This window comes from Ochotona princeps, chromosome 1, assembly GCF_030435755.1.
Source record: "Ochotona princeps isolate mOchPri1 chromosome 1, mOchPri1.hap1, whole genome shotgun sequence".
NCBI classification, from domain to species: Eukaryota; Metazoa; Chordata; class Mammalia; order Lagomorpha; family Ochotonidae; genus Ochotona; species Ochotona princeps.
In genome coordinates, this window is record NC_080832.1 from 86,109,645 (window position 1) to 86,135,155 (window position 25,511).

The window sequence follows — 25,511 nt, forward strand, 5'->3', positions numbered from 1 at the left end:
CATTTTTGCTAATTAAAAGTACTGCATTGTATTTTCTCATCAAATTTTAAAAACTCTGAAAAAAAGCAAAGGTTAATTGGTTGCATATTAATTACAAGTTTATCAGAACTATCATGTTCTAATTGAGTTTTTAATGATCTTTTACTACTGAAATGTTTAATTTTTATATACCTAATGCATCTTCCACTTTATAGTCCCTAGACTTCAAGTTTTAGTTGGATTTACTCTGTTCCCAGATTTGAATTTAAAAAATCCACACACAGGCAAACCAGGATAGGGGGCAGGCCTAGTGGGGGTTATTGTGGGTCGCCCCGACTAGGCTCCAGCCCCCACTGGTTGATACAAGCGCCGAGTACGTGCTAGGCAAAACCAGCCTAGTCTGCAACACCCACTGGTTCCAGAGCAACTCCAGTCCGAAAACAAAATCAGCCCAGGAATTACACGTACAAACTGATTGTGGTGATGACCAGCTGGACTCAGAACGCTAGCCAAGATAAGACGGAGGACGGAACGGGTCAACCAACCATCCCGGATATATGTTGGCAGCGAAAACTGGGCGAATGAAGACTCTATGATGGACAGTGTCAACCAGTGAACTCTACAACGACCTCATCGAACTGGGAGAGGCGAGACTAGCAGTGATTCATAACTAGAGAAATATTAAAACCACTAGGGGTTGATCGCAGCTAAATAGTCTCCCCAAGAAGCTGTTCAATCCATCTGGACAATGAGCAGCTGGACTATATGCTTGGCATCTGTTTGCAGAGGAAGAATCTTGATTGAATTTGAACTGTAACGATGCAACGGGGAGGGGGGTGTCCAACGTGGGGGGGGGCATGGGGGGGGGAACCCCAGAGCCTATGAAACTGTCACATAATGCAAAATAAAAAGAAAAAAAGAAAGCCAAAAAAAAAAATCCTTTGCTGTGCTTTGCTTTATATATCAACCCTTCATCTATAAAACATTATTTTACCATAGAAAGAGATTTCTTATGTGGATAGTCAGTCATGCTAGCACACTATGGAATGAGCCATCCTTTTTGAGTTAAAACACTAAATTTAAATCATGTAAATTGTGAGATCAATGGCTCAGTCTTCTTAAACCAATCTTACCCTATACATATAGTGTTCACATTATGACCCTTACAGTGGCTGGTAAGAGAGATTCTCCCTCAGTAACTTTTTTGGCTATTTTCAAATCCATACAACCTTTAAGAAACCTTTTCCAACTTCCAAAAACTTTATAAAATATGAAATTCTGTATGGCATTACTTTTACATTTCAACTTGAATTAATATACTTTTTAAAGTGTCATTTTAAAAAATGTTTATATATATATGCACACATTTTGAGCTTGTTTCAGGTTCCCTTATTTTTATGTAAAGCCTGTTCCTTTGTGATTTGTATTCTTTTAAAAACCTGCACTTTTATCATTTACATCAGAGTATTTTCTAATTACATTCCTGGATGATTGTAGCTAGAAAAATTATTCTTTCAGTGTACCCCATTATGCAAATTATGTTGTATTATTAATCTTTTTCTATCAAAAATTTTTAAGGATTTATTTTTATTAGAAAGTCAGATATGCAGAGAGGAGGAGAGATAGACAGGAAGATCTGTCTGCTGTTTCATTCCCCAAATGGCCTCAATGGCTGTAACTGAGCAGATCTGAGGCCAGGAGACAGGAGCTTCTTCCAGATCTTGCATGTGGGTGCAGGGTCCCAAGGCTTTAGGCCATCCTTAACTGCTTTCCCAGGCCACTTTCCCATCCAAGCAGGGAGCTGGATAGGAAGTAGGGCCACTGGGATGAGAACCAGTGGCCATATTGGAGTCCAGTGCATGCAAGGTAAGGACTTTAGCCACTAGGCTATTGCGAAGAGTCTTAATTTTGATCCTTACTTTTTTAACCCAGTTTTTTTTTTCATTTTTAGAGACCATTTGTCACTCTGTCATAATAAAAATATTTCTATTTTACTGGGACTAGTTACTACTTATTGTTAAAAGCCTTTATTAGCTTAAACTTCAATTGATTGCAATCCATTTTGGTAATATAATTACTGAATCTTCTTTGACTTGCCAGTTATACCCTAGTTGATGCTTTCTTTGCTGAATGACGGAACTTATTTAGCCAGTGTTTTGTGATGTTTGCATTCCCATTTATACATAATATGTAGTTACGATTTCTTGATTTTAATTAGATTAATATTAAAATTATGCTGATTTCTTAGAAATTGCCTATAGTTTTTGGTCTTTAAAAGTTTAATTAATACTGGTTTGATAAATCATACTGAAAAACCTAATTAGTCTTGGTGCTTTACTCAATGGTAAATCTTGGATCACCTCCCCAATTTCTTTCACAGTAATTAATATAGTCATATTGTCTGAGTTTCAGTTTTTCACATTCCATACATGAAGTTCAAATAATTTTCTCTAAGCTATCACATGTTTTGAGTCACACAAAGCAGATTCTCAAATTCTTTCAGTCCATTAACTACCTGTGATATGTTCTGTATTATTCCTTGCTTTCCTATTTTGCATTTTTTTCTGTAACTGAATTTTATTATGTTCCTTGTCATTTATTAGATTGACTGTTTAATCTTTCTACAATTCTATGATTTTTTTGCTTTTTGAATTTTAGTGATTAAATTTACTAATTCATTTTGTTTTATTTTCGGGATATTTTTATTATTTGTGTAGGTTCTTATAAAATGATAACCAGATTAAATTTATTCCCTTTCATATATTCCCTTTATAGTCAAAAAGTGTTGCTATACATTGTCATTCTCAATCCAGTTTATGATACATTCCATGTTTTTATATTAAATATTTTCCTCTATACCTGCATGTGATTTTCATTTGTTATTTTCCTAAATAATTTAGAAGTTTTTCTTTACATTATAGTTATTATTTATAGCCAGGAATCTGTCCTGCAAAATGTACACATTTTGAATTTAAGACTTCCTATGGAGCCATACATTTACTTTAAATTTCCATGAACATACAAAAATTATTTATTGAATGAAATGTCAAACTTTTATATTTGTCTTTACCTGTTTATTGATCTCAACATCAATACTGAAATATGTATCACAACCTATATTTCAACTTCACTGGAAAGTTAGCAAAAACTTCAGCCCAATTTTTTTCTGAAACTTTGTACTTTTCAAAACCAAGAAAATATGTGACAGCAAAGGCTATTGTGGACACACAAAACTCTGCTCCCATCCAGGGAAGGGAGGCGGGGTATGTTCTAAGATGCTCTGTGAACACCTGAACCTGCAGAGAGTGGCACGCTTGCTCCATGTCTGATTTCCTACAATACATACTTGTTATAAAGTTTAATTTATAAATTAGGCACAGGAAGAACTACAATAACCAATAATAAAATAGAAGAATTGTAACAATACAGTATAACAGAAGCTATTTAAAACTTATTAGTCGTTGTTTCTGGGATTTCTCGTTTACATTCCTTTACTGTGGTTGCCTATGCGTAAATGAATCTGCAGAGCAAGAGTTCAGATGAAGAGTCAGCAGCATTGATCATTCACTAATGTAGCATATAGAGAATCCCTAGGGCTTTCTTCAACATTTAAGGAACAATGTCACGGGGAGAGACTGCAGGTCTGCTTAGTAAACTAATGGGTTCCTTTATACAAATGATCATGGGATGTATTACAGGTAAAGCCAGCAGCTCACCTACTATACTCAATGATCAAATGCTAAATAATAAGTGTCCATTTTTTACATGATTTCTTTCTTAAATAAGAGTAAATTTAAGATGTTGTGCACTGAAATAAGCTGCCACATGTTCACAATCTGCACCAGCACGTTTGAGTCAAAGTTCTGCCTCCACTTCTCATCCAGCTTTCTTAAAATGCACTCCTGGGAAGCAGATGATGACTCAAGTTCCTGGATCCCTGCAAACCACATGGGATTCCTGCAGGTTGCTCCTGGCTCCTGCCTTGGTGCAGCCTAGCTTTGACTTTGTAGGCACTTGGAGAATAAACCAATGAGTGGAGAACAACTTTGTCTCTTGCTCTCACTAACATTCTCTGTGTGTCTTATTCTTCCTCCTGAATGAAAAAGTAAGAATAAATAGGCTTTTTAAAAAGGAAGAGAATAAAAGCATTAGTTTTAAATTGATTTAGAACCTTAACAAACAGAATGAACCTAAAATAGAAGCCACATTTATTTTTCCTTTTGTTGAAATATTCAGCTTCTGTAAGTTGCAAGAATAAAGAAAACACAGGGCTTCAGAGATTCCTGGGAAATGTCAAGTGAAAAGCTTAACTAGACTCTAGATTAAGCTATCCTGAGTACTTCAAAGAGACATCAGCCTCTACTCTTTCATCTGCAGGTTTTAGATGGCTCTTCGGTGACATTCTCCAAGAAACATCAAGGTTCTCCACTGCACTCGTTGTATGGGGAGTCAGGTGGACCACTTTCAGGAGAGTGTGCACACTAGGCATGTGGTCAACTGAAAACTCTGAAGGACCCTCTTGATGTTTTTTTCTTGACAATCCTCCCCTTTAGTCATTCTGCCCGAAACTCTACTTCAGTCACTGGTTTTGAAAGTCCTTTTCTTTTTCTCACTGGTGGTAACTACTTTTTATTTCATTATAAAATACTCTCCATCTCGGTTCCTGCACATCTCATATGCTTTCCCAACCTATCCTTTTGAATGAAATGTTTCAATGATCTCTTGCTTGTTCTGAGAACTCTTACCTATTTTTTAGGATTCACTAATGAACAACCCCCTACCCTCCTGCCCAACTCACCTTTCTCTCAGAGTTAGGCACTCCCTTTTTCCTTCCCATGGTACCCTGTACAAACCACTATTAAGCACTTCAACACACCTTTGAAAAGATGTTTTGTCTCTTTCATCCCTGTTGTCCTAGAGCTGAACACAGTCTCTGATATAGAGCAGATACTGAATGATCAATGGATAACTGAGCAACAAACCTGTTCTAAAACCCAGCATGTGTGGGGCTGCAGTTGGCACCAAAATACTTTGAAAATGCATTGACAACCTTTAATTAACTGGTTGCAGCTACCCATGCATGAGATCAAGCTTGATACTCAGAAAGGACAGATAAATTAAGGACAGATAACCTAGACCACAAGGTAATCAGTCACAGAAATGAATGTGAGAATTGTGGAGAAACAAAGACCTGGAAATAATAATGCTTCTTCATTTAAAAGAATGCACATGAATGATAAACTTGATATTGGTCCCTTTCAGAATTCTAGATTTAATTGCTAAATAATGTGGTTGTAAGATATTAGTAAAGAATAAACATCAAGAGAAAATTCTGGGTCTAAAAGTAAAAAATCATGTTACAAGCTGGCTTTTCAAATTCAAGAAAATATTTAGCAAAATAATACTGGGTAAATAAGTGGTTAATTTAAAAAATTGATTAACTGTGAACACGCAGTGAGCTGTCTCTGGGCCTATCCGAGCTCCAGAGGCTGCTCCCTTCCTGGTGAGTACCCTGAGGGGGAAAATCTGGAGAACAGGGTGGGCCCGTGCCCCACCGGCTGCCAACATCACGCAGTGGATGGGATCGGGAGGGGGCGACTTTGGGATCTGGAGGGTAGAACTTCCAACGGCATATTGGCTGCTGGCAGATCCCAGGCTGGGTCCAACTCCATACTCGGAGCCCTAATTCCATCCACCATGGACACGAGGTATGCTGTCCCCAGGTGGCCAGTGCACCATTTGGGGCCAGGTTCCACCTGCTGGCTGCCTGGCAGCAAGTTCTGGAATTTCGGGGTTATGAATTGGTGCCTAGGTACCTCCATGTTGAGCCTACTGTGCTGGGTTTCAAATCAATCCTGAAGATGCCCAACGACAGAGGAACTTTTCCTTTGAAGGTAAGCGAGGGTACTGAAACCTGGTAGTTTGGAGGAGAGGGATCAGATGATCTTTATGGGTCAGACTGATACACCAGCCTCCTTTGAGTTCTGTGTAGAACTTGTTAACAGTGAACAATGCTGACCACCATAAACCAGTCCATGCAAATGCTAAGGCTGGGGACTTATCTAACAGGACCAGATCCTAGTACCTGCTAGAATGATGAATCAGGAGATGGGTCACATTAGGCAGGGCCATGACATTAACCAGCACAAGAGAGAACCATTTCCGGGGGTAGATTCTGTGGGGGATGTGTGAGCTAAACCCTGTGGAAACACTAGTCCCACTGGTTAGCTCAAGAGTTGGGGTGGTGATGAACTAAGATAGGTGTGACCAAGGAGCCTGCCATCACTCACAATAAGGGAACCGACAACAGTCTGGGCTGGTCAAGGAGGCAGCACCCAAACGTACATCATAAATAGGGTGTGGGGTGGACTGGGCTTAAATGTTCACCAGCTCATACAAGGCCAAATGGAAGGCCAGACTATCCTGGACACTGGCCTAACACCAACTGGCAAGTATGAGAACTGGGTCTGGGAGTGGGTCAAGTGGAGGAACTTGGGAAACTCCTCTGATGGGTCATAGCTCCCGTTGGTGAACACATGGTCCAGGTCTGGGGGTTGCACAGCTGGGCAAAGTAGCTCCAAAGGCTGGCAAATGTGTGAGTTGGTAATGGACCAGGGTGAACCAGGCAGGGCTGGTTCAAACCTTAACTCACAAGTAAAAATAGAAATCAGGCTGGAGCACATGTCATGCTGAGCTAGGCTCTTGCACCTACTGGTCTGCATGAGCCAGGGACACTAGGCCACAGCATCTAAGGCAAAGACCAACACAGGTGAGCGGCTATGTCAAGCTGGGTCAGAGAAAGCAATGACATGTGTGTGATCAACGGCTGGGAACAGGCCTGGTTGGGGAACTAAGGGGACACCCTGACTGGGTTGGAGCTTCCACTGGCGAGTGCAGGGACTGGAATGGGGGCTGCATTCTGGTCTGGATGTGGCTGTAGTCTCCCTTGGCACAAGTGTGGACTGGGACTGGATGCACCAAGCTGGGCTAGACTCCAGCACTATCTGGTGCTCTGGAGGACAAGGGTAGATGTAGGATGGACTAGGCTAGGTCTCAGTCCCTACTGAGCCATGTGTGAGCTGTGTTTGGGTATGGATGAGCCTTGACTGTGCTGAAATATCCAACAGTAAGAACCAGAATGGGTTGAAGGCCAGCAAGGAAAGGCCACTGTTCCTGCTAGGACAGGAGGTGGACTAAGTAAGGCTGGCTCATGAACTCATTGATATGCACAAAATTTGGCATTGGGAGAGGTTCTGATGGAGGAGCCTGGGCAACTCCTCTGGCAGGACACAGTCCCTGCAGGTAAGGGCAGGAAGCATGATAAGGAACAGCCCAGACCAGGCCAGGGTAAGTTTCCCATTGGTATACCTTTGGCACAGGTCAGGGGCGGACCAGACTGAACTAGTTCACATCAGCTGCTGACGAATGCTAGCACCAGAGCAGTGTGGATTGGGCCAGGTATGGTAGCAACGCATACGAGAACACATTACAGCTGGGATAGGGTACACGCTGGGCTAGGCTAGCCTGTAACCCTCACCAGCTGGAATTGGGGGTGCCAGGCTGGGAAAAGCTACAGCACCCACTAGCAAATGCAAAGGTCAGGCGGGCCATGCCAGACTGGGCCACAGCACTAGCAGGAACCAGGGAAGGAGGAGGTAAAGCTAGTAGGGGGAACACAACAGAGGACAGAACACATCAATCAACTACCCTAGCCATTTGTTGGCAGTGAAAAACTAGGCAAACAGACTCTAAAGTGGACTATGTCAATCAATGGATTCATCATGCTTGAAATGGTGAGATTGGCAGCAATTCATAACTGTTGAACTGTCTGAACCACTTGAACAAGACCCTCAGAGCATGCCCCACATTGGGGACCTGGGGTGGTTGGGAGACTGGGTGGGGCTTCTTCCTTCATCTCCCTCTTTACAGATACAGAAAAAAATGTGAAAATAATAGTCTTACCCACTTTCCTATAGCCCTTGAACATTTGTGCCCTAATTAACCATGTAAAGATTGCCAAAAATAAAAAAAACACTGATTATATATTCATGTTTGACTCATCTAGAAAGAGTACCCTAAGGAAGGACCACTGTACTATACCCTGTCTTGTCTTATTCAGTATTTATCTTAGATTGTCAAGGGCTCAGCACTCATATTTTCAAAGTTTGTGTCACAAACTAGAAATGGGTGACTTTTGAACTACGTAATAGAATCAAGAGTTTAAAATGGCAAATGAGAACACCATGGTAAACATTCTAAATAAATGTTAATAAATATAAATCCAAAAACTTACATGTTCTCTGCTTGATTAAAAAAAAAACATTTGTTTCAGGATGCAAAATAACTAACAATAGTATAGTTCATGTTTATTTGAGATTCATTCTAACTCTGGACATTAATAATTAAAGAAGTAAATTCAGCTCTTCTTGTCTTTTACAAAAGATGACTTTCAAACATCCTGGATTGGAGTGAAAGACTTAGTTCTACTAATTCAAAGTTCCTTCATTCTATTTTGCTGCCTAGATTATGCACTGCTCAAACATGAGTAATTTCATCTACTTCTGAATATTACACTAAAAGATGTATCAAAGAATCATGAGATGAAGGCCACAAGGAATTTGAGAGATCTATAAACTGCGATCCATGAATAGTAAGATATTAACTGAAATCTGAGATACGAACTAGAAATGTTCAGGAAAACATCCCAGTTGTCCTAAACTCTTTAAAATATTTCCAATCAAGTAAAAGAAAGAATAATCAGAATGTATAAAGGTTTAAAACTGGAATAGATTGGTCACAACAACAGAGAATGGATTTTCTCTTAAAATGAACAAGTTAGAATTAAGTAGATTAACATTTATGAGCAAAATCCTGGTGGACCTTTTATAAAATCTGAATAAAGGATGAGAATCAATACGGATGGTCTCTTCAGTTGCCACCTCTTCCCCCAAAAACACACTTACATAAGAAACGCCTCAGTTTGCCTGGCATCTTTTGGTTACCATCATATGGTTTTCACTAAGACAGTGAATCCATGATTAATCTCTACACATGAATAAACCTTAAGTGGGAGGTAGGCTCACTACCAGTGAGCCCCTGGAAGCCCGCCAGAGGAAGCCATCTGCATTGTCACACTTCTTCCATGGCCGGACAAGTATAGGTACTTAAAATAACATTCCACAAAATGCTTGCACAAAGACATTGATTCTTTGATATTTTGTCTTTGTTTTTGATCACCTGATATGTTTATCAGTAGGTAGTTAGAAACATTAAAGATAAATGCACACAAAGACAAAGCAAATGTTAATTGCCTTCTGCTTTTTATCTCACACACAACTTCTATTGCAGTAAGAACTTCCCAGTGAGGGGGAGTTACTTATGTGGCTTACAAGGGATTGTAAGGATTAGCAAGGAAAAATAAAAACCAAGGATAATTTCTTTAATATATTAGACTAAGAAGCACTAGACAATCATAAGCCTAGATGATAAATTATGAAATAACCAGTCTTTGCACTACACCCACTTGCAACAGGAGCTGAACTAACACCCCAGCTCTCTGTGCAGCGGAATCTGCTATTTGAGTCTGTTGAGACACACTTGTTTAGCAGTTCTTGCACAGTGAATTGCTTTTACATTGATTTTGAAAACAAAGGCCACATGTAATTGGCTTCTGACTAAAAATAATGCACCTGTCACTTAATGTTGGGTGATACTGAGTTAATCACTTTCCTACCACCCAGAATATAGTTCAAACAAAGAGATTTGGTTATGTAATTTTAAAAATGAGATTTTCTAAAAACAAAAATTGTGAGTATTTGATGAACATATTAAGCAGAAACAATTGCTGGATTCGATTAGAATTTAAACCAGTCTGAATATTTCAAAGTTCAGCAAGTTTTTGTCTTTATAAGTTAGCACATAATTGGGCATGCATATTTATGGGGTCCAATGTGATGCTTCACTTCATAAACACATTGTGTAATAATGCAGGGTAATTAAGTTTTTATCAATTCTTTATGGTGAATATGCTCAAAATCCTCTCTCCCAGCTGGTTTGAATACACAATGATTTATTGTTAACTACATTCATCCAACTGTGTAATAGAGCACCAGAACTTATTCCTGCTATCTGACTGTCACACTGAGGGGAGGGAGGTTGGGAGAGGTTTGTCAAAGGTATCTTTTTTATGCTGTAAAAACTGGGTTAACAAATTTAAGAATTCCTTTTACGTACTTTTAATTTAGAACTAACGTCTCATGCATAAGTTTCAAAGTTGGTATGGGGTAGAATTACATAACAGATCTTTTCCTTGGTTTTCATTTTTTTTTAATACTCTCAATTCATTTTCTCATGAGTTCAAATACTTATATTAAAATTGTCCTCTCTTAGTTGCCCGAAGTGAAAAGTGAAAGGCAGTAACCTGAAGAGGAAATCATGCCTGGATAAGATGAAACTGAGACAAGAGAAAAACAAAGCCATAGGGGGTGAGTGGAGGAGAGGCTGAGGCCAGAAGCTCCAGCAGGAGCAGGGTGTGCTGAGGCTCTGGCATAGGCAGATCCTGAGGAGGCAGAATCAAAACTTAGAAGCCATCCAAACAGCTCTGAAACCAGGTGTGAAAAACTGGATAATTTGAGTAAAGGGAAAAAAAGCACAATTTAAACTGTGAAACCACACTTATACTTGGCATTGATTAAGGAGAAACTACCAAAGATCAAGTTGCTGAAATTATGATATAGATGAGGATCATGTTTTATGCTCATCGCTTATCGCAACTCTACATATCTTTGCCTTAAGATTAAATAAAATAGTTAAAGAACATAATTCCTAAATGAAGCCCAGTTGAAGATACAGCAGTCAGTAATCCAGACTGCTCAGTTTTGTTAGAAATGCCAAAGAGTCTGGATTTTAACTTAATGGGAAACAAGTAAGAATTTTTTCAATATAGGACCACATAACTGATTTGATGAAGAACCATGTGGGTAAAATTTGGAGATAAGATCAAAGAACAACAACACCACCACCAAACCAGAAGTTTTGGGGTGAAAAAAAATTATTATGTGGCTTTGTGGTAGATGGAGAAAAACGGATAGATTCAAACTATACCATAAATTAGAAGAAAAATTGATGTTGGCCAGAAAATATTAGAATATTACTGATACTATTGTTGGAATGATAAAGTTTGTTTTGTTTTAAAATGTATTTGAGGCAGAGAGAAACAGAGTAAGGAGGAGAGAGGGAAGCAGTGAGAGAACAAGCATGCTCCATTCACTAATTGACCATCCCCAAAACCCCAGCAACAACTAGGGCCGAACCAAATGGGAGTGAGAAGCCTGGAACTCAGCCCATCTCCAGTACAGATGGCAAGGACCCAACTACTTGAGACATCACTTGTGGCTTCCCCAGATCTGCTTTAGCAGGAAGTTACAACTGGGAACAGAATTAGGACTAGAATTCAGGCACTCTGAAGTGGGATGTGAGAATCCTAAGGGATGTTTAAACTGCTAGACTAATTTCCTCACACCCTTATTCTTGGTTTAATGGGAATTTCATAGGTATAATTCTGACTTAAATATGACATTCCCCAGGAAGTATAAGTTACCTTCAATTTTCTACATAACTGATCATAGTGTGTATTTTAATTTTGGATGTATCTTTTTAAAGAATGTTTCTAGGGGTTGGCAATTGGGAGCAGCAGGCTCAGCCACCACTGCAATGCCACCTTAGCATTCCAGTTGAGGGTTTGTTGGTTGTGCTTCTGATTTAACTTCCTGCTAACGCATCTGTCTGGTACTATGGTCCCTGAAAAACACAGAGATCATCATGATGAACTTCCTGGCTGTTGGCCTTGTCCTTGCCAGGTACTAACTGTTGTGAGCTTTGGGGGAGTGGATGAAAAAAATCAATAAATCTCTTTCTGCCTTTCAAATCAAAAAAATTAAGAAAAGAAAATTTCTTATCAAAGACCATTAATTTTCTTTGCAAATTGATGTATTAAGGTTTTCTTGATATCCACAGCCACTCCAGTTACTGCCTTATTGTTGTCTCTGTCAGTTTCTGAGAAGGTTTTATTGCAAGGTCTCTTTACTTTGTTATCTATACTTTAATCTTCCACAAAATCCAGCCTGACTTCAACTGCTGCTGTTCTACCAAGATGACTTGGTTAACATAACCAATGACAAATATGAGAGAAACTTAATTCTTTAACAAGGAAAGGGTTAAATAAAAATTACATTCCTATAGTGAAATATTATACAATCATTGATAATAATATCTTAAGAACTATCCAATATTCAGGAAATGATGTGGCCCTTGATAATCATTGTCCTAGTGCAACTATTTTTTTCTTGGACGTGTCACTTTTAAATAACTACCATTAAGTGATGCAACATGAGATGGTTACACATATTTCACATTAATTTGAGTTGTTCACTAACACTCTAAAGAACCGAGAAAATGACACACAATGCATAACGTTTAACAATAAGCTTCTGCTTGCCTGTAGGATTGCCCTTGCTCTTTCTCAATTGCCTGCTACCATTGATAATTGAAATTGGCATGGTTACTGCCACAGCAATTGTCACTGGCCACAGATAAGTTGCTCTAATGTTTTTAAATCACAGTTATTTTCTACTCCATCTGTTCTCATCTCTCAAGTCAGCTGTCAAGTGAAATCAGTGACTACTAACTAGAAGTTGCAGAAGTTTATACATTACCATGGAAAATGAAACAATTGCATAACAGGATGATGTTTAGAAGAATTCTACGAGGTGAGCCAAGACAGAATCCACAGGAAGTAAGCTTACATGTTGACAGTTGCCTCAGAGTGATGATGTGAAAGTGCTATATTTATAATAACAGCAGTTAACATTCTCGTATGAGTTTTGAATAGGAGGCATAATTGCCAAGAAGCTTCTATTAAGGAAATCCTTAAAAAATTACAATTCTGATTCTCTTTTTCTATATATTCCAATTGCAGTCTTCTTTTAGCTTAAATTAATAAGGATACCATGTAATAGTATAAAAATATTTCTTGGCTTTCTTACTGGATATCTTGTATTTATTTCTATTCTAATGAGTAATTCCACTTCATTGTCTCTACTCTTTCAAATTTGAAAACATCTTTGACACAATCTTCAAACTCTCCTGTCTAAACATAACTTTAACAATTATATATCAGGAAGTAGGTGATTGAAGAAAATAGCATTTTTTTCTTTTTTTTTATTCATTAATTACATTGTATTAGTTTCATAGGTACTGGGATTTCCCCCACCCCTTCCCCCACCCTCCCACCATGGTGGATTGCTCTACTTTGTTACATGACCACAGGTTAAGTTCAGCTGAGATTCCCTCACTGCAAGCATATACCAAATATAGAGTCCAGCATCTTACTGTCCAGCCTAGTTCAATGGCTTCTTAGGGAGACCCTTCCAATATACCATCAGCAAAAATTTACATCATTCTGGAATTAATTGACATAGCAATGAGTAACCAATATGTTAAAAATAAATGCGGGTTCTTAACCACATTCTGTGACCATCTCATTGACATTTCAATTTTAGTTTATGCATAACATATAACATAATATTCATAAAATAACATGTTTTACATAACATCATATCCTCTTAAATCAAGGCAAACATGTGGCATCTAACCTTTTGGGAAGAAAATAGCATTAAAGTTGATAAATATTTTCAGCTTTTTATTGTAATATAGAACTTGATTTTTAAAAAAATTCCTGTTTATTTTATCTGAGACAATGAGATAGATCCCATTCGCTAGTTCATTCAATATCCAGAGCTGGGCAAAACTACAACAAGAAGCTAAAAACTCAGTTTGGGTCTCCCATGTGGGTGGCAGAGACCCAAGTGTTTGAGTCATCATCACCTGCTGTTTCTCAGCACACACAACAGGGGATGCAGAAATCAAAAGTCTACAGAGCCAGGACTTGAACCCAGGATGGGATGCTGCTGTTACAGTTACCTCAAACAGGACAAAAGTCCACCTCTGATTGTGAATTTTAAATTAGAAAACTGTATCTCCTTTTGTTAGAAACAAATGAACTAGAATACAAATCTCAAAAAATGGGCAGGGTCTTCCCATCTTTCTTTGTTCATGAGCTATGCTATCGAAAAGTGCAAGGATCCTTGGATGGTGATACAAATCTAACTTTTCAGTGCACCAGGGATAGAGTGGTGGTATGGGGCTATTCTTCTGTGTCTGAAAGATTAAAAAAGAAAATGGAAAACCTGAAAACAATCGTCTTCAGGAACAGTGATCAGATAAGCAATCTTTGAAAAAGCTAACCATCCCTTAAAATAAATCAGAATAGACTTGGTTGAACTAGGGTTGTTCAGGAAGCTACCAGGTCCCACCCTCCTGCTGCAATTATTTCTAGAATCAGGTGCACATTTTCAAATGAAGTCCTCAATAGCTTGATTGAGTTTCACAGGTTCTTTTCTGGAGTATGGATAGCAGGTAAAACTTGAAAGGAATCACTGGCCTTACTGTGGTAAGTTGACCTGAAGGCTACTTTTCTAGCCACAATTAGGTATAGCAGGTATCTCTAACTGCATTATGCAAATATAACCTAAAATAATCACATAATATATGTCTCACAGATGATATAGTATTAATTTTAGCTAGTAATTGAATCTTTGAAAGATTGTTTTTCTGACAAATAAATTCTTGAGTTAGCTTATTCTGCAGCTTGTCAATTCTGTTACTCAATCCAATCAAAATCTAAACACAGAAAAAGTCATAAGATGGTCATAAAAAAGAAAGAGTAGTCTTTTTATAATCACATACTCAATTTACTTCAAGAAATTGAAACTGAAGTTAGATTGATTTCAGAAAGCACATATACTGTGAGCAATCCAAGAACCCCATGTTATGCCACTCTGAAGGAGTGCCTCATGGGATTTTCTTGATTAATCTAGAAACAAAAATCAGCATATGACCTAAATTATTTATATTATTAAAAAAACAATGGTTATAGATGAGAAAACAAAAGATGTAAAACTAGAAAATCTGAAGCATTTAGTGGAAGATGTACCCAAGGTTATTACACAAATCTTAAATCTGCCTTGTCATTCAATATATTGTCCTTCCTGTTTGATGCTACAATCACTCTAAATATTTTTCCCTTACGGTTAAATAGACTGACAGCCACAGTTGGTGAATATGAAAAACAACATGGGAAATCATTGGAGCCAAACATAACTTTTTATTTCTGTACCTCAAAGTTTGTGAGCATCAATTTATTACTGATCAATACCAAACTACAAGCACACACACACATATACTTATATTGTCCTTGTTTGTTCTTGATTACTCAGATAAAATTTCATTCTTAATCAGGAATACAAGCAAAGAAGGCATTTATTTTAAAGACTTGTCTGCACAGTGTCTGTTTTTGAAAGCAGACATATTCAAAGAATTGCTATTAAAAAGACCTATTATAAAAGGTTATAATTTGACAGGATTCATTCCAAGTTTATGGCTATTATCTGACCATACTTTTTTCTCCCTCACATAATTACCATGCGGCTTACAATACACATACTTTCTCTTATAATTATAATAGATGCTCATTATCTGCATAGATGCTTATTAGGAATAACTGATCGTTGCCAAGAAAGCTAAATAAGGCAATATTGTCTAATTTGAGGTGATTCATCCTTCTTTCTTGTCTATCTGGTTGTCCAATTACATGACATTTAATATATACAAGAATTATAAGACAAAGGAATAGTAGTTTTAAAAACAAAACTTGATTTTTAAAATGTAAAAGCATTCAATCACTCTGCAGGAATATTCAGATTTTTCTTTAATTCTCCAGACTTTCAGTGGAAATCTATAAAATAATGATTAACTTTTTTTCAGTGAGAATGTGTTCAATGACTTGGGCAGTTCTTTGTTAAAGTAATATCCTCTCTTAAAATGCAAAAATCACCCAGGAAGAATTTAGTTTCCCCGAGAAGATGATCTAAGTGGAACAGCAGTTAGGTTAGTGGTGTGGACCCCTCCAGATCCAGAACTTCCTCATCATTCCCTGATCCGAGCAGAATGGTTTTTTTCTGTGAGCTCATCCTCCTTACAGGCTCTCAGTTTGGTCTGGGCAGTGGGAGTCACCAGCAGGATAGCTGAGGGCTGGAGAGGGTAAAGGGGGGGATTCGCTGCCCTAGCTCCCTGTATGAGCCTACTCTGATGGGATTGCTTTACTCAGGGACTTTCTGCAGCCTCCTCCACACACTGTTCTCTGGCACTCACAGGGGCTTTGTGAAGAATGCTGAAACCTGAGCTGAGATTCTCTACAATCCTTGTGGTTTTCTTTTGCCTCCACCGCTCCTTGTAAACCAGCCCTCCATTAAACTCTTAGAAACCATTCCAGTTTTAGAATGCTATGTCTTTTCTGTGAGATCCTGACAGAGTTAACTATTTTTATTTATACCTCAGTGAAAGTGTCATTGGTAAACTTCTAATTTTCACTGGTAAGTTAATAATTAATTGATAAAAAAAAAGCCATAAACAAAAGCCAAGGTATTATCTTAAGACTTGTACAGTTAGTAAATCAATGATGTCATAAAATCATAAATACTGAACAAATGCTTAAATTTATATCCTTGGAAGAGATTTAATTAAAATGTCTAATCCAAACAGGTTTAAAAGATTCCTAATTGCCATCAATATATAGTCTGAGTCAAACGTTTGTTATTTCTATAGAAGTATTAAATTGCTTACACACAGTGCACACATTGCTTTTCCAAGTATTGTCAAATACATTTTATAGACACATTATGTAAATAGGAATATTACCTTTTTGCCAATTTCTCCTTTGTTGCCCTCAGAACCTTGCTCTCCCTGTGGAAGAGAATATGATGTTTATAGTAACATCAACAGTACACATAACAAAATTTTATAATAATAGTAATGTTTCTAACAATATAAACATCAATAATGATGTTTCTAAGTTCTAAATCAATGGTAACGTACATAAACTTAGATAATTTTAATTATTAAAAGGAACAGCTTTCCACTATCAAGGTAATTTAGTCTATATAAGCCTCAATTTTCCATAATAAGAGTGATTATAGTATCTTCATTATTAATTATGAGAATTGAATATATTAACATAATGCCTATTATTATTGCCATTGATTTTACTAGATCCAGCAGGAACAACCTGTTTAGAAAGCTGACTTTTAAGGAATACTGTTGTATTCCCGTGAACAAATAGGCTTTGAAGGCCACAGTTCTGGCTTTTGCTCCAACACCAGCTCCCTATCCTTTTTCTGGGAATGACAGCTATAGGATTGCCTGTTGTCAAACATTACCTTTATTCTCAAAAGTGTAAGACTCTTTTTCTTTAAAAAAATGTATTTACTTTTTTGAAAGTCAGAGTTAGAGAATCTTCCATCTACCAGTTCACTTCCCAAATCACCGAAACAGCTGGGCAGGCCAGATGTAAGCCAGATCTTCATGTGGGTGCAGGGCCCAAGCACTTGGGCCATCTTCTGGTGGTTTTTCATGACATTAGCCAAGAGCCTGATCAAAAGTGGAGTACTGGGGACTTGAACCAGCATGCATGTGGGATGACAGCATGGCAGGTGGCGGCTTTACTTGCTACTTTACAACAGCAGCCCCAAAGACTCCTTTTCCTTGATTGAAATCTCTCAGATATAAAAAAACGTGTCACTAATCCTGCATTGACTTTTATAGCACTGATGTGCCATTCACAATTCTACAAGCAGTCACCGAACACCTCCTACATCCGATACCCTTGTGATAACATGCCCAGCAACAGGGTGCTGGGACTGGTTGTGTACTCTCAGCCTCCCATAGTGGGTCTTGAGCATAGAAAGCATTCAGCAAACATTTGCTGGGAGCACAGAGACTACCGACGAAGACGTTCTTATCTCCAGTTTTTTGCAAAGCCTCAACAAGATAACACTTGGTAAAACTAAAATTCATATTAATCATATGAAAACTAGTGCCAGTACTTTAATCAAAGTGAATATATTTTAATATAAAATCTAGCGATATATTGTTGGTGAATGTATTGTATATATACACACATATATCCATATACACCTATATGTGTATATGTATATACAGTGATAGAGCATTAACAAATTAGTTTTGCTTATCTACTCTAAAAACTGCTAATACGAAAGAAAATAGGCTAGGTTGCAGGTATACCTTTTTCTACCACTTTTCCTAAAACACACATTTCAATTTCATCTGTTAATTCCAGCTGGCATTGAAGCTGCTATAACGCCTCCAGTGTATCAGCCACAATGTCAGCAGGATGGTGCCACCACAAACAGCCGCTGGAAAGTCCAAAACTATTTCCCAGCAGATAAATCTGAACCTCCCTTGGCTTGCAGCTCGTCTCACAGATGCAGCGCATGCTGTATCCCTGGGTTTTGTCTAGAACTGCAGTGAAGAAACACAGAAACTTGCCATTTCATGGCTGCCAGTTTGATCTTACTCACATTTTGGTGCCAAGTAAAGAAAGTGTTTCAAATGTTGTAACTATAAATAAACCTGTATCTTTTAAATGGTAGCTTCATCTACAAGGCAAAACCATTAGATGCATAGCGACTTCTTGTTGCTTAAAGTGTGTAAAAGTTCTCCAGAGCATAGCATTTACGTGGCTGGCTTTGGTGAACAGCTACTACTGCATCGGTAGTGCGCTCCTCTTTGGGGTTAATCTGGGTGGCCCCTCCTGAAGTGGCTTCACGTCCCTCCAGGGCACTGGCTATATCATCCTGCATTTCCAGTGAAGCTGGTCACAGACAATCATGCTGTTCCCCAGAAACAGAAAACCACCTTTGAATAGTAAAGCAGCGCAAAGGAAGTTCACCCTAGCGAAGAGAAAGATGCTAGACACAGGGAGAAAACGTTTACCAAATGCCTTATTACGTTTATTATTCTGGAAGGAAAAACACCTGAAGAGAGAAGCTCTCTGTGGTGCATTTTAATATTGTGTAACTTATAATCACTGTTGAGCTCAATTTGGGATATGAAAAAAAAAAGGGGGAGCAAGAAGTAACCAATTCCAGCCAAAGGTAATAAAACTGTTCCATTCCACATGCTAGACTCTAAAAACAAGGAAATCATTTCCAGAGCTACTTTTACTCCCACAGCTCCCAGAAGGCGTTGGGACGGACTTCTCTGGGAAAGCGTGTTGCTCCGCATCCCTCCCAGAGCGATCAGTTTGAGAGAACCCTGACAGCAGACTGTCTGGGAGTCCCCTTTGGGAGCCAGCAGTCTGAGGGAATCCAGTATAATTAGACAACATTTCAGAGTCTTTACTACATCATGGACAAATTCAATCGTCAGATGTGAAAATTCTTAACTCCTGTGAAACATTTAAAACAACTTCTTACCTTTTGACCAGGTAAGCCTGAAATACCACGTAAGCCATTTTCACCCTGAAAGACGATACAGAAGACATTTAATTCACCATAAAAAAACTAATGAACAATGAATAATTTTTCGGTAATTTTAATCAACTAGCTCTAGTGTGGACAAAGGGAGCCTGCCACTGAATATTCATAATTTGCAGGGAATTTCCAATTTCCCTTCATCTTGTCACTCCACGACTATCACTTCAATTTTGGAAATAAAGGCTCCCAGAAATGTAACAACATATTCAAGGTCACTTCACCAGAAGCATCACCTGAGATTGTAGCAGAGTTTTCACTGGCCTGTATTATAGTGTGTTTTTCCATATGATATTTACATCCCTGAATTATTTTCTCTTTGTTAAATCTCTCTGGGCATAATATTAAATCCAACACACACTACTCATGGGTCAGACACTCGTCTTACAACAGATTTATCATTATTGTGATAATTTCAAAAATAACTATACAATAAGTATGTGGTGAAACTATAATTTAAACTCACAGACTTTTTTTGGTTTCCATCTGTCTCCCGTCATCTCTTGAAAAAGATTTAGTTCTTGGCATTTAAATGACTTGTGTAAAGTATGGCATATATACATGTATACACACATATTTATAGTGTATGTATGTGTATAGAATGGTCACACATGAACATGTTTCCTTTCTTATTCATCTGCTGATCACTTTTAGAATGATCATGAAGATATTCAAGGCTAATTTCATGAGAACCACTGAAAGACTTTTTACTTTTTTTTCCTACTCTTCTTGTTTATGTCTTGGTTATAAAAATTTTCAGTGATGTTTATCAGTTTCCATCTCTGGAATTCATGGATCATATCTTTGACAAATCTGGTTTGTAAACAATACACCAGCTAGAATGAGATTTTCCTGGGAGGATGTGGACATTCTCAATGGAGCCTGAGGAATTTGGCAGCATATAGAAATTTACTTTGGCTTATGAGTTTCCAGCTTCAGAGAATAAACAATTCTACTTGCCTGCTTTATTTCTATCAAGCATCTATAATTAATTTAGAAGATACCAGTTTTCAAACAAAATCCCAAGTGTAGTAAAATATCATTTTTGATAATTATTTAAGCAAAATTCAAATATATGGAGAAAAAAGTAACTTCATTTTTAGAATAGCAATGATGTATCCTGTCTAAATCTAAAGAGTGCTTTCAAAAAATAACTACATTTTTAGAAACTCTTAATGATCATCACCACGTACATTTTACTATGCACATGAACATATGTTAAGGATTTAGACTTTTTAAATGTTCTACCGCATATCTGTTATTATCACCTTATGTACTAAACACTAAGGGGAAGATTGCTCTGCTAAATATAACAATTACTGAGCAACTAATAAAATGTGAAACTTATCTATAGACAAAAAGTTTCACATAATTTAAAAATTCCATGACTTTAGAAATTACTATCATTAATGAAATGGTGGCAAAAGCACAGTAAGCATTTAATGCAAGGGAACATTCACTGGAAACAGAGATTGTGTTACTCATCACAGAAGTATGCCCACTTGTCCAAAAGGATCAAATTATATTCATCAGTTGATCCAATATAATGTTTTATATCATATTACAAGTTACCCATGATAAAATGTGGAATATAGTCCAGTAAAACACATTGATACAGAGTTAAATGCCAAAAAATACATTTTTGCAAAAAAAAAAATGTAGAGGATTTATTTATTTATTTATTTATTTATTTATTTATTTATTTCACTGCTCACAGCCTGCTCAACATATCATTTGCTCTTCCTCTCAAAGTCATTTCTTGGTCATGTATCAGACTAGGGTTATAACTAGAATCATGGTTTATTGGGGACCAAATGCCCAAAGATGTGATATTATGAGCATGCCTATACTGGACACAGGTTTCATGACTGTTATAAAACATTTTGCTTTCCTATGGATACTATTAATCGATCTGTGCTCTGATTAAAAGATCACTGTTAACTGATCTCTGCTGTGGTGGGATTTCGTTTTGTGAACATTATTCCAGAACCATCACTGACTGTCTCACAGGAAAAAAGCAGGCCTCACATGATGTATGAATGCATGAAGCTTCTGAAAGGCTGTGACACTTTAGAAGTTTAAATTTGCAATTTCAGAATTTAGAAATCATTTCAGTCTTTTCTTGATGTTCGTGAAATACCCTGCTTAGAAACTTACACTTTAAACAATTTGTTTGAAAAGAATTCACCACTATTTGGATTAATAAGAAGGGATAAAATATCCATTCTCTCTCTCTTAAAAAGACATACTAAATAGTACAAAAATACAGAAAAATACTACCACCAAGCAAATCTTAGACTGATGGCTGATGATATTTCTGTGGGGACATTGTTAACAGTGTAATTTAAGTCAGCAGCATAAATCCTTCTCCATGCTCACTCTAACATGAAGGTCTAAAGCCCAGAGTGCCACAGGTAGTGTGTGGTCAGATTCAAATGTACTTAAAAGACAAATGCCTGACTAAAAATCACTGAAGGATACACAAGGCTTGCTTTATCTGAACTCCTGTTTCTCTTTCCTTCTGGCCACAGCCCCAAGGAAGAAACAACATGCATCTCTTTTGGTTTCTAGTTAATTCTTTGGTTCATTATTGAAAGAAAAAATTCAAACAATGGTTTCCATGGTAACCACAACTTTCAAAACTTATTTCTGAGGCACATACTTCAGAATACAGATATTTTTATGTCAAGGGGCCTCTATCCCCTTCTAGTTATAAACTACATGGGGGGACAAATGAATAAATATGTTACTTAATGCACCGAAAAGGGCAATGCTACTATTGATTGAAGTGTTGCTATATTATTATGAGAATATAAGAACACTTTGAAGCATTCATGGAAAGTGGAACTAAAAGGTAAATTTATTTTGATGCAAAAATTTTGAAATCCATGTAGTTTTTCATAACATGCATTTCCATATTATGAAATGTTTTGAACATAGCATGTCTTCAACTTCCAAGGAAAATCAAAAGCACAATTTCCAGAACCCAAAGTAATTTATCCGAGAAGTTTTTGGAAAAAAATTAGATAAAGTATAGAGCATCTGGTGACTATCTGGAAAACTGATCATCAAAGGATTTCAGTTTATCTCCTTTGATCACTTCACGTTTCTCAGGAGTAAGTACAGCTACCCATAAAATGTAAGTTTTGCCAATTCTTTGGTGTTAATATCAATGTCTTTCTTTTTAGGTAGGAAATGCATGTTTTCTGAAGAACATTTAATAAGGACTCATTCTCTGTAAACTATAGTTTACAAATCTACATCTGGAGATCAAAGAACAATCAAATCATCAAAAATTGCAAATAACTGGAATCAGCTCAAAAAAGTAGAACATAAACTCTGCTGTGGAGGTTAATTCTCTAAAAAGTTGCAGTCAACCTTCAATTGCAAGTCTAAGATCTGCTGTAACACTGTGTATCTATCTAACAATAAAACTGGACCTCTCATTTTTGTTGAAACATGATTCCCAGAAACAAATTTTTGTGTGCGTTTGGAGTAGACTAGAAAATACAACATCCAGTAGTTAGTTATATTCATTAAAGAAAATCTACTGAAGTTGAACACTGAACGAAATAACTGGAATATCGGAAATAAAATGTCAGTATAACCCAATGAAAGCCATTTTTTTTTTTTTAGCTATATTGCTTGATCTGAGTCCTCTTAATTCAGGAATGAGGATATCTTCTTTAATATTTTGATCATTCCAAGAAATGCAGGTGTCCAGTTAAAAATTATATACTACATAGGGTTTAAAGCTCCAGTCATAAAATTCTTTATTAAATCCTCAGTGCTTTTAATATATGGGTTTAATTGAAGTATGCTCAAAAACTTCATAGAAATGCATTTTTTTAATTTCTACTTTTCCATGAATTTTGAAATTCTTTTCTATGATCATAATGCTAAGGATAAGGTCAAATGAAAATATCTTTAATCACAAAGTAAATGAGATATTATTATGATTATGGAAAAGGAAAAAAGTTACCAAAATAAGTGCATATTGATTCATATCTTAATCATATTTGGGTAAACCCAAAGGTTTTATGTCTAGTGGCAGCTAAATTCAGCACCTATTCTTTCAAAATCTTATCCTAAGTGGGCATGACATGTGTATACATAAGAATATGCAGGTTGATGTACCTGGAAAACAAGCAAGATGTAAATGATTTTATAGAAGTAAGTATAAATTCATATTCACCATCTCTACCAAATAATTTGCTGATGTACTGACAAAATCTTTAAGTCAGGCACTTTTGCTGTTTAATGTGTAAGGTTGTGAACAAAAGAGAAGAAATTCTTGGTTGTAACTGATTTATAAATCAATGCTTTCTGAACCAAAATTATCCTTTCCCAAATTTATGCAATAGTCTTAATTCCACTGTTTACAATTCACAAAAACAATCATATGTATGCTACATGAAAGTCTCTGTGCTAATATAAAGTCTTCTATTTAGTAAATTGCTTGGTTTTCCTTTTTTTAAATTTTAAATTGGAGAGTCAGAATTACAGAGAGAAGGAGCTACAGGGAGAAAGATCTTCTGTCCACTGATTTAGTCCCCAAGTGGCTGCTGTGGCCAGAACTGAGCTGATCCGAAGCCAGGAACCGGAGCCTCCTCTGGGTCTCCCATGCTGGTGTACGGCCCCAAGGCTTTGGGCCATCCTTGACTGCTTTACCAGGCCACCAGTAGGGAGCTTGATGGGAAGTGGGACAGCCAGGACATGAACCAGCGCCCATCATGGATCCTGGTGCTTTCAAGGCGAGGACTTTAGTCACTAGGCTACAATTGCAGTAAATCTCTTCTTTTTCAAATGATACTTTTTCTTAATATCATGTCCTTTGTTCTCACAAACTTTTCAGTCAATATGTCTTTTAAAACGTAGCACTCGGGATTCTTATCTGCCGTTTGTGGTGTGAGCACCATCCAGATGCAGCTTTTGGTAAAATTCCTATGGGGAAGATTTTTACACCTTAGGCTGAACTCTCTGATACATCAGAAAATGTAAAGACCAAGATCCAGCATATGGAAGGAATTCTGACTGATCCTGACTGGCAAGCACATCCTCAAGGTTCAGCTGACTACAACATTCAAGAGGAGTCCAGCCTTTATCTGTGCTGAGACTTCATGTTGGTGCTAAGAAAAACAAGTCCCAAGTCCCTGGCAGAGAAAGAATAAGATAAAGCAGATAAATTGGCTAGATAAAGTGGATACAAATGGCGAAATTAGTTACCTTTGTCAGGAGTACCCTTTGGATAGGAAATAATTGTACACAAGGAGATAATAAAAATGTGAATTTTTTTTTCACAGCAAGAACAAAAATGTAGCATTGAGAACTCAGCCTATCACTCCATGTCTTACACAAAGAAGAGGACCATTCTCTCTCACTCTCACACACCCCTCCCTATATAGCACGTCTTTTATACAATTTGTTTAAAATTACTGGTAAATGATTTATCTAACATAGTAGTTGACCACATCTAGTCACTTTTCAACGTTTGTTCTACAATTCTTTTGCAAGAGCTATGTTAATCCTACACAATCCAATAAAAAACAACAAAAGAATGGAAATGATTTGAGGTAGAAAATTCCTATCAAACATAAAAGATACTTAGGCAATGCATCAAATCCATCAAATCCATTATAAATCTGGTGTCCTGTACAATGATGATAATTTCCTTAAAGTAAATCTGTCAGAAACAAGTGGTTTGAGTATTTAATGTTGCTGTAAAACTAATTGTAAGGGGTCTGGTGCGAGTGTAATGGCTAAGGTCCTCTCCTTGAATATGCTGGGATTCCATATAGGCACCAGTACTAATCCCGGCAGCTCCACTTCCCATCCAGCTCCCTGCTCGTGGCCTGGGAAAGCAGTCGAGAACGGCCCAGAGCCTTGGGACCCTGCACCCACATGGGAGACTCAGAAAGAAGCTCCTGGCTGTGAATCGGCACAGCACCGGCCGTTGCGGCCATTTGGGGAGTGAATTATCAGATGGAAGATCTTCTTCTCTGTCTCTCCTTCTCTCTGTATATCTGCCTTTCCAATAAAAAATAAATAAAATCTTTAAAATAAAAACTAATTGTAAGGTAGATT

General features: G+C 37.3%; 1 protein-coding gene across 1 annotated transcript in view; it reads right to left on the reverse strand.

The window, feature by feature from the left end:
* COL19A1 (collagen type XIX alpha 1 chain) overlaps positions 1–25,511 on the reverse strand; it is a 341,639-nt gene that overhangs the window by 231,582 nt on the left and 84,546 nt on the right. Inside the window, exons 9-10 of the mRNA XM_058669675.1 lie at positions 19,371–19,415; positions 16,795–16,839 (exon numbers count right to left, since the gene is read on the reverse strand). Coding sequence (XP_058525658.1) covers positions 16,795–16,839; positions 19,371–19,415 — 90 coding nt within the window. The remainder of the gene's footprint in view (positions 1–16,794; positions 16,840–19,370; positions 19,416–25,511) is intronic.